Below are 9,619 nucleotides of genomic sequence, written 5' to 3' on the forward strand. Positions count from 1 at the left end.
TGGCACAAAAATAAGAAATCATGTCGGCGGTCCTTTCTTTAGAGGTCTAAGCTAAGTAGAAGGTCGGAAAAAAAGAAAAAAAAAAACAGCTGGTTGGTTCTGTTCTCCATCCTTAGTTCCGTGTTGTCTCTCCCTTCTCTCCTGTTTCTTCTTTTTACCTTTAGATTCCTTACGGGATAAAGTATGACAAGTCATGGCTAATGAATTCAATCCAGAGCCACTGCAGTGCCCCCTTCACTCCGGTTGATGTAAGAGAGGATGGTGAAGCCAGTTGAGTGGGCACGGGGGACGAGGAGAGGCCTGGCTCAGCAGGGGCCATTGGCCTCTGATGCTGTTGCTCTTGCCTTCACTCCCTGTAGTTTCACTACATCCGAAATCGGGCATGCTTCTTTGTCCAGGATGCTACTACTGCCTCCATATTGAAGGATGTCAGTTATAAGATTTGTGATGACGAGAACCGAAAGGTGTGTGTTGAGGGCATTCCCTGTACTTAGTCTCTGGGCAGGAGGACAGGCCAGGGGGCTGGTCGTCCTCTTTGGGATTAGAGGTCCTGGTACTTACCACGCTGCCTCCCTGCAGATATGTATATTTGTCAATCATTCTACTGCGCCCTACTCTGTGAAGAATAAGTTGAAGCCAGGCCAAATGGAGATGCTTAAGGTAATACAGACTCAAGGATCATTGTATGCTCACTTGCTGGACCCACCTCTTCTTCCCCTGGTCCCCTCTTTCCCCGTCACCACCACCATCACCACCACCACCACCACCACCACCACCACCACCACCACCACCAGAGCCTCAGAGCCTCTGTCTTCATCTCTATCTCTGCAGCTGACTATGAACAAACGGTACAATGTCTCCCAACAAGCTCTTGATCTCCAGAATCTCCGCTTTGACCCAGGTATGGCTGACAGCAGCAATTCTAAGGCAAGCGGGGGCAGAGCGGTCTGCCTGAGAGGGAGACCTAGGGATGGCAATTTACGGAGCGGTTGGTGCTGGCTCTGGTCCAGCCAGGGCCCTCCCAGCCTTCTGATTCCCTTCTCCTGGCTTCTTCAAGACTTGATGGGCCGTGACATTGATATAATCCTGAATCGAAGAAACTGCATGGCTGCCACCCTGAAGATCATTGAAAGAAATTTCCCTGAGGTGAAGCCTTAGGCCCAGTGCTGGTATTTAGTTAGAGGGGTGGAATAGGTAAGGTGGAGGGCAGATTTGTCTCCGAGGCCCAAGATAGTAGCCCCCACTCTAACTCTTCTTGACCCAAAGCTATTGTCTTTGAACTTGTGCAACAACAAACTGTACCAGCTGGATGGCCTGTCTGACATTATAGAGAAGGCTCCCAAAGTCAAGACCCTGAACCTCTCCAAAAATAAGGTGAGAAGGGGGAGCCAGATCAACTTTGGATGGAGGGTGGATGGCAGTACACATCAGGATAATGGCAACAGGCAGGCAGAGGTACCTGTGGGTGACTATGAGGGCTGGGGGAATTCGGGACCCACGGTCCCAGGTGTCTCTCTTTCCCTGGCCCTCCTTCTCCAGTTTCCTCCCCATCTTTCTTAGCTGGAGTCGGCATGGGAGTTGGGCAAGGTGAAAGGGCTGAAGCTCGAAGAGCTATGGCTAGAAGGGAACCCCTTGTGCAGCACCTTCTCGGACCAGTCCGCCTATGTAAGGTCAGTGGCAACCCCTGTCGCCCTTCCTGGGCACCTTTGCTCCTTGGGTGACTGAGCTGTGTCTGAAAGTGCCCTTCTGCGGGAAGGAGTGGCCTTGGTCCTCTAGGAGGACCACAAACCTCCCCTCCTACACACACACACACACACATACACACACACACACATACACACACACACACTCCTTTCTCTGTGTCACTCACTCATCTGTGCTTAGAGGTCTCCTTTCCTTCCTCTGACATGCTCCCCTTTTCACCTGCTCTGGGGTGCATTTCCTGCCTGTCTCCACCAAGCCTCCTCCAGCGTGCCCTCCGTGAGTGTGCTCCAGGAAGCAGGACTCCCCCACCTCCCCAAGACCAACAGTGTTCAGATGCTGGTGCCCTGGACTGAGAAGAGTCCTTTAGTCCAGGGCCTCATGTGACACAGGCCTTCCTGCCTCCATGCTGAGATGGGGCTTCCCTCCCCTGTCCTGAGAGGCGTTCTTCTCTTGCTCCAAAAAGGTCCCCCCACCTGTCCTGGGCTGGCATGGGGGCTTCCCTGTTTCATACTGAGGGCCGAGGCCCTGGGTGGCTGCTGTCATGCCATCTCTTCCTCTGGCCCAATGCCAGGAGCTGGGCCCTCCTTGGGGAGAAACCTGGGTTTCCTGAGTCAAGGGACCAGAAGCGGGCCACGTTCCTGAGGCAGGAGTGGAAGGCAGAGGGCCGAGGAGGTTGGGGAGACAGAAGGACAGGCCTCTCAGGGCACTGCCTCTCCTTCCCTCCACACCTCACATTGTCCTGCCTGGGCCCTCAGAGGAGTCCTGGGTAGCCCGAGACGGGTAGCATTCCTCGGTCAAGGCGTCAGTGACCATCAGAAGAGAATGCAGTGGTCGGGAGAGGGGGTCCCCAGACTCTGAACCCCATGCTGAGCTGGGGCCTGACCCTTCACTCCTCCTGGGAGAAGGTCTCCTGTCCCCGTGGCTGCTCTGTTTCCCATGCGCAGCTCAGACTGAGCCCACACAGGTGAGAAAGGCACCAGCTGCATCCAGTGGGCCCCAGCCCAACAGGTGCATGTTTTCCTTTCCTGCCTCAGTCCCCAGGGCCAGCCAGGGGGCAGTGAGAGAAAGGGCTGCAGCAGGGGAGCCCTTTTCTCCTCTATTCCTCCCTAAACTCCACCTCCACAGTAGAGCGTCTTTCCTTCCCCTTTGCATTGCATCCTGTTTCTCCCTTGTCTCTCCTCTCCTATGTCTCACCCATCTCTCCCTCCCCTACCTTCGCCCCATTTCTGATGTCGTCCCCTCTGCCTTCCCCTTTCTGCCTCCTGAGCCCGGCCTCACTCACCTCCCTGTCCCAGCATCCTGGGCCATCCCTAAGGGCTGACCTGGTCTTGGCCAGGGCCTGGTCAGGCAAGTTGATGGACGGCCAGTGAGGTAGCAGAGCTCTGGGCTCCCACCCCATTTTCTGCTCCCTGCAGAGCCTTCCACAGTGACTTGGACAAAGGGGAGGGAGGGAGGGAGGGAGGGGAAGAAAGCCCTGGAACCTGGGCTCCCAGTGCTGCTTCGTGTGGCACTGGAGAAAAGGGAGTCAGGACAGTCTAGATGGAAGCTAACCAGGAGGAAGGAGAGGGAGGAGAGTGAGAGGGAGTGGGAGAGAGACTGTGCCACCCTGAACTGTCAGTCACTTCATTCAATTTTTGGTTTTGGACAGTGCCATCCGGGACTGTTTCCCCAAGTTGTTACGCCTGGTAAGTATGTATAATACCGTCATCATTGTCTCCTCTTACTCAAGAACATGACCTCCACACCTGCCCTTAAGTCCTTTGGGTCTTGCCTAGATTACATGCTTGTATCAGATCCTCATCCATTTTACAGGCAAGGATTCCTGAAAAAGACAAGAATATTCTCCCTGAAAATGTGTACACACACACACACACACACACACACACACACACACACACACGTTTGCATGTAATAGTAGAGATGTCCAGCACCCCATGAGAAAGCTGCCCACTGGAATTTCCAGGCCCATTTCCCACCTGGCCTCTGATGCTTGTCTCCCTGGGCATGTTCATCTTATCGGTCATCGAGCTCCACCTCCTTGGTCTCCACTGCTGACTTCCTCTTTCCTTCTCCAGGACGGCCGAGAGTTATCTGCACCAATGATTGTTGACATTGACAGCTCTGAGATAATGAAACCCTGCAAGGTGAGGAAGAAGGACCAAGCAAGATTTGGGGTGTTGTAAGGGAGGCTTTGTCCACCGCATAGATCCAAATTGTCTTTTGATTTCAGGAAAACTTTACTGGATCTGAGACCTTAAAGCATTTAGTCCTGCAATTCCTGCAGCAGTGAGTATCTCTGGAACGCTGGGACCATGAGGAAGGGGAGGGCTGAGACAGGCTGGGCTACCCATGCACAGGTCAGCTCATGGGAGTTTTCAAGTCTCATCTGGGGCCCAGGCCACAGAGGTAGCCTATCCTCACTGCTTCCCCACAGGTATTACTCCATCTATGACTCTGGAGATCGACAGGGTCTCCTCGGTGCTTACCACGATGAGGCCTGCTTCTCCTTGGCTATTCCCTTCGACGCCGAGGACTCAGCCCCGTGAGTATCACGACTCAGACCCTGCTCTGGGGCTGTGTGTCTCCCCAGCAGACACAGGCCAACTCCTGGAAATGCCTGCACTGGCCGGGCCACCCACTCCTGCTCCTTTTTTTCTCCTAGGAACAGCTTGCGCAAGTACTTTGAGGATAGCAGGAATATGAAAACACTCAAGGACCCCCGTAAGTGTGTGATGGGGAAGAGTGGGCAAGGTAAGGGGGTGTGATGGGAACAATCACAGGGGCCAAGGACCAGGGTGTGGCAGCCCCCTGCCCCGCCCCACCCTGCCGTTCCTTGCTTCTCTTCTCTACAGACCTGAAGGGGGAACTGCTGAGGCACACAAAACGTGACATTGTGGACTCCCTCAGTGCGTTGCCCAAAACTCAGCATGACCTCAGCTCCATCCTGGTGGACATGTGGTGCCAGACGGTGAGCACCTGCTTCCTCCCTTGGGCAGGCCCAGAGAGCCAGAGGTGGGTAGGAGGTTAAGGAGGATCCTGAGCACCTGAGCTCTTCCCTTTCAGGAATGGATGCTCTGCTTTTCTGTCAATGGGGTTTTCAAGGAAGGTGAGTGTCTGTAGAGTCCCCTCCCCAGATCCGCCACTGCTCCCTCCCCCTGGCTGGGCTCCCTCTCAGAACTCCCCCAGCTTCCCTGATTTCATTCCTTTCCTTTCCTTCCTCTTCTTCCCTCCGTGTTTTCCAACCCCCACTCTGCCCTCAAACCACCCTGCTCTGACCTAGGTCCATGCCTGTCTGCCCTGCACAGCTCAGGCGTGTGTTAAGGACATAGACTGTGGAGTTTGGCAGCTCTCATCCCAGGTCCTTACTCTGTGAACTTGTGGTTGGTTACTTAACCCTTCAGTTTCCTCATTTGCAAAATGGGGCTAATAACCTATCTCTTGGGCTACTGTGAAATAGGAATTAAGTGAACTTGTGGTTTTCACAGGGCCCCACATATGATAGGGGCCCTGTCACTGGGAGCGGATTCTTCCTGTTGCTGCCCTCCCCATTCCTGCCACATCCGCCTGACTCCAAGTGAACAATTGTCCTGGTCTGCCCCGCCTTCTGTGTGAGTGTCAAGCAAGACTCTGACGGGGGATCACCGTGTGAGCATGTTAAAGCCTGTGCAACTCTAAGGTGGTGGTGTTTGTTGTCTTTGAAGTGGAAGGACAGTCTCAGGGTTCTGTTCTCGCCTTCACTCGGACCTTCATCGCTACCCCTGGCGGCAGTTCCAGGTTAGTGCTGTGTTGTGGGTGGGAGCACCCATCCAAGCTTGGGGCCCGTGTCGTGGAAATGTGGTGGGTGCAGTCCTCGGGGTGTTCTCAGTGTTGTGGAAGGCCAACAGGAAGATCCAAGGAACAGTCTAGCCTAGTGTTTAAGAGTGTGGACCCTGGAGTCAGAATACAGATTCTGTTCCTCACCCCAACATTCACAAAGTGTGTGACCTTGATCAACTTATTCGACCTCTCTGTGATTCAGTGCCTTTTTCTGAAAATTGGAATAAGACTATCCACTTCGTTGGACTGTTGTACAGGGTAAATGCGTTGGGGTTAGAGCTAAAGGTCTAGTGAAGCTGGTAGACAACCTCTCCAAAGGTGGACTCTGTGGGAGGGTTAGAGGGCACCAGCCAAAAAATCTGGGAGGCAGGCACAGTTAGGGATATGGAAGGAGTTTGGTTGTTGAGTGGCAGTGGTTAAGAAGGATCCTGTTGTTGGGGGTGTGGAGTTATCTACCTGTCCAGTTTGAGGGTGCATTTTTCTTTCCTCCAGTCTGTGCATTGTGAATGATGAGCTGTTTGTGAGGGACGCCAGCCCCCAAGAGACTCAGAGTGCCTTCTCCATCCCAGTGTCCACACTCTCCTCCAGCTCTGAGCCCTCCCTCTCCCAGGAGCAGCAGGAAATGGTGCAGGCTTTCTCTGCCCAGTCTGGGATGAAACTGGAGTGGTCTCAGAAGTGAGTGCTGGGAGTACATGGGGATGGGGGGAGTTGGGACATCAGAGGAATGAGTAATGGAAACTCACATGCAATTTGGAAGAATAACTATCTGGATATTTTGCTTCCAAAAAAAAGTGGGCCCATGAAAAAGGTATTATACTTTTATACTGATATATGTAAATATTTTTTAAAATGGCATAATGCCCAGATGACATTACCTTCCATTTGTAAAATCTGAAAGAATCAACCACAACAAACTACTGATAAACCAGTTCAGCAAGGTTGAAAGATACAGCATACAAAAATCATTTGTACTTCTATGTAGTTGCAATGGACAATCCAAAAAATGAAATTAAGAAAATAAGTCCATCTACAGTAGCATCAAAAATTATTAATAAAGTGTGTAGGAACAAATTTAAGAGAAGAAGCGCAGATCTTATGCTCTGAAATCTGCAAAACATTGCTGAAAAAAATTAAAGAAGACCTAAGTACATGGAAAGACATCCCACGTTCATAGATTGGAAGACTTAATATCATTAAGATGGCAGTACCACCCAGAACAATCTACAGATTCATTGCAGTCCCTGACAGAATCCCAACTGACTTCTTTGCAGAAATTGACAAGGTAATCCCAAAATTCATGTGGAAATGCAGTGGACCCCAAACAGCCAAAACCATCTTGAAAGAGAACAACGACGTTAGAAGACTCACACTTCCAGATTTCAGAACTTGCTACAAAACTACATTAATCAAGATTGTATGGTACCGACATAGGAACAGACGTGGGAATCGATGGAATATAATTGAGAGTCCACAGATAATCTCACATATTTGTGTCTAGTTGATTATCATTCAGGGTGCTGAAAAAATCCAATGGAGAAAAAAAAATAGTCTTTTTTAGCAAGTGGTGCTGGGAGACGTGGCTATCCACTCGCAAAAACAATTAATTTTGACCCCTAACTCACATCATGTGCAAACACTGGCAGAAAATGGATCAATGACCTAAAATAAGAGCTAGAACTGTAAAACACCGTGAGTGTACATCTTCATTACCTTGAATTAGGCAACCGTTTCTTACATATGAAACCAAAAGCACAAGCAACCAAAGAAAAAAATAGGTAAATTGGACTTCATCTAAATTAAAAGCTTTTGTGCATCAGCAGACACTATCAAGAAAGCAGAAAACCGACTGATGGGAACAAGGGAAAATATTTGCAAATCACATCGCTGACAAGAAGAACCCTTACAACTCAACAACAAAGAGACAAGCCACCCAATTAAAAAATGGGGAAATGATTTGAATAGACGTTTCTCCAAAGAAGATGTACAAATGACCAAGAAGCGCGTGAAAATCTTCTCAACATCATTAGTCATTAGGGAAACGCATGTCGAAACCACAGTGAGTTACCACTTCATAGCCACTACGATAGCTTTAGTCAGTAAAAGGAAACATTACAAATGTCGGTGAGAATGCAGAGAAATTGGAAATCTCATGTATTACTACTGGGACCATAAAACGGAGCAGTTGCTGGGCAAAAGATTTTGGTAATTCCTCAAAATCTTAAACATGGAGTTACCACATGATCCGGTAATCCCTCTCCTAAGTGTATACCAAAAGAAATGAAAATATATGCCCGTTCAACAACTTGCACATGAATTTCCATAGTGGCGTTATTCCAAATAGCCAAAAAGTGGAAACACATCGATTGACCTTTAGCTGAATGGATAATGTGGTACATCCATATGGTGGAATATTATTGGAATATTATTCATTCATGAAAAAGGATGTAGTTGTGATATACGCTATGACGTGGATGAACCCTGAAAACATTATGTGCTAAGTGAGAGCAGCCAGTCACAAAAAGCCACATAATTATATGATTCCATTCATATGAAGTGTTCAGAATAGCCAGATCCGTAGAGACTGAAAGCAGAGTAGTGGTTGCCAAGATCTGGGGAAGAGGGAGAACAGGGAGTGATCTCTAACAGTTAAGGAGTTTCTTTTTGAGGTGATAAAAATAGTTTGGAATTAGATAGTTGTGATGGTCGCACAATCTTGTGAATAGACTTAAAAGCACTGAATTGTACACCTTAAAATGGTGACTGCTACGGTATGTGCATTATATCTCAATTAAAAAGAAACGTATTATTGAATTTCCACTTGTTATTTCTTGAACATCTTTCTTTATCAATATGTATTAAGCTCTCTTGTTCATTTGAATACCCCTGTGTTTCTGATTTGAATTCCAGTGGGTATTAATGTCAGGGATAGGCGTTTTGGTTTTCCCTAGGCCTTTTTTCGTTGTTACAATAGTGCTCATATTGGTACATGTGACCCACCAAAAAGGTAGCATAGATTAAGGGTGGCGTTGCATAGTCAGCGTGTCTGTCCTGGGGTAGTAATGGAGAGCACCTGTTCTTCTCCCACCCCAGGTGCCTTCAGGACAATGAGTGGAACTACACTAGAGCTGGTCAGGTCTTCACTATGCTCCAGGTGAGGTCTGGGAATCAAGTGGGTAAAAGACAGCTGTCTCTGGGTCGTCAGGAGGGCCAAGAAGATGGAGGCCGGGTAGTGTGGGGATGGAACCCAGGGCACCTGGCTTTACTAACATCCCAACTCCTGTTCTTTACTTTCTCTAGACCGAGGGCAAGATCCCAGCGGAGGCCTTCAAGCAAATCTCCTAAAAGGAGCCCTTCGATGTCTTCTTTGTCTTCGTTCACATCCTCTTTGTTTCCTCTTTTCACCAGCGTAAGGCCTGGCTGACCAGGAAGCCAGAGTTAACTTGCAGGCCGCATGACATAACCACCCAGGGAGCCAGTTGCTCTGTGTATTCGCCCCACTCATGATCACCGTTTTATTTTCATAATAAAGAGTGACGTTACATGTTGTATGTTGTGTGCCCTGGATTGCTCTTCCCCTGCCCCAACCGTGAGCCAGCGGGGCCAGGACTGAAAGCACTGCATCCCTGTTCATCCCTGGCTGGCCTTAGCAGATACATCAATCTGGCTTGCCTTCATAGGTAATTTTGTCAATAAATCCTGATGAGAAAGGACACACGCTCCTTCCAGAGATTGGCCTTGAGAGACAGTGGGACTCTGTCAGATGCTCGACCTGGAGGCCCACAGAAGCAGGCATGTTACCTTGGCACACCAGGGGCTTCCATCCAGCGTCCCAACCCCTCCCTTTCCCGAAGGTGCACTTTTCAAGGAGGAGTCTCAGGGTAGCACCTGCGGTGGGGGTGATGAGGGGAGACTCAGCCCATCTGCCCAGCACGCTCCTCAGAGAGCTGACACTGGGCACTCCATGTCCATGTTCTTGAAGGGGTTCAGCCATTTATTTTCACTTCTAAACAAACAGTGGTAGCACACAATCTCACCCTATGGTCAGTTCTCAACAACTGGCATTTATAGCAGTTCCGAATTGCAGGCAAGAGTTGAACGG

The 9,619-nt window shown here is 49.6% G+C and overlaps 1 protein-coding gene across 4 annotated transcripts in view; it reads left to right on the forward strand.

Moving 5' to 3' along the window:
* The window catches only part of LOC126945992 (nuclear RNA export factor 2), a 71,397-nt gene extending 62,329 nt beyond the window's left edge, over positions 1–9,068 (forward strand). For all 4 annotated transcript variants that reach the window (XM_050775943.1, XM_050775945.1, XM_050775944.1 and 1 more), the window contains 18 exons: positions 165–248; positions 360–464; positions 580–660; positions 832–901; positions 1,058–1,146; positions 1,267–1,374; positions 1,561–1,670; positions 3,353–3,389; positions 3,780–3,848; positions 3,935–3,990; positions 4,139–4,246; positions 4,367–4,425; positions 4,557–4,672; positions 4,768–4,810; positions 5,406–5,478; positions 6,013–6,195; positions 8,611–8,671; positions 8,818–9,068. In XM_050775943.1, coding sequence (XP_050631900.1) covers positions 165–248; positions 360–464; positions 580–660; positions 832–901; positions 1,058–1,146; positions 1,267–1,374; positions 1,561–1,670; positions 3,353–3,389; positions 3,780–3,848; positions 3,935–3,990; positions 4,139–4,246; positions 4,367–4,425; positions 4,557–4,672; positions 4,768–4,810; positions 5,406–5,478; positions 6,013–6,195; positions 8,611–8,671; positions 8,818–8,862 — 1,497 coding nt within the window. In that variant the 3' untranslated portion in view covers positions 8,863–9,068. The remainder of the gene's footprint in view (positions 1–164; positions 249–359; positions 465–579; positions 661–831; positions 902–1,057; positions 1,147–1,266; positions 1,375–1,560; positions 1,671–3,352; positions 3,390–3,779; positions 3,849–3,934; positions 3,991–4,138; positions 4,247–4,366; positions 4,426–4,556; positions 4,673–4,767; positions 4,811–5,405; positions 5,479–6,012; positions 6,196–8,610; positions 8,672–8,817) is intronic.
* Positions 9,069–9,619: the final 551 nt, after the last annotated feature.

Source organism: Macaca thibetana, chromosome X (genome assembly GCF_024542745.1).
Source record: "Macaca thibetana thibetana isolate TM-01 chromosome X, ASM2454274v1, whole genome shotgun sequence".
Lineage (NCBI taxonomy): Eukaryota > Metazoa > Chordata > Mammalia > Primates > Cercopithecidae > Macaca > Macaca thibetana.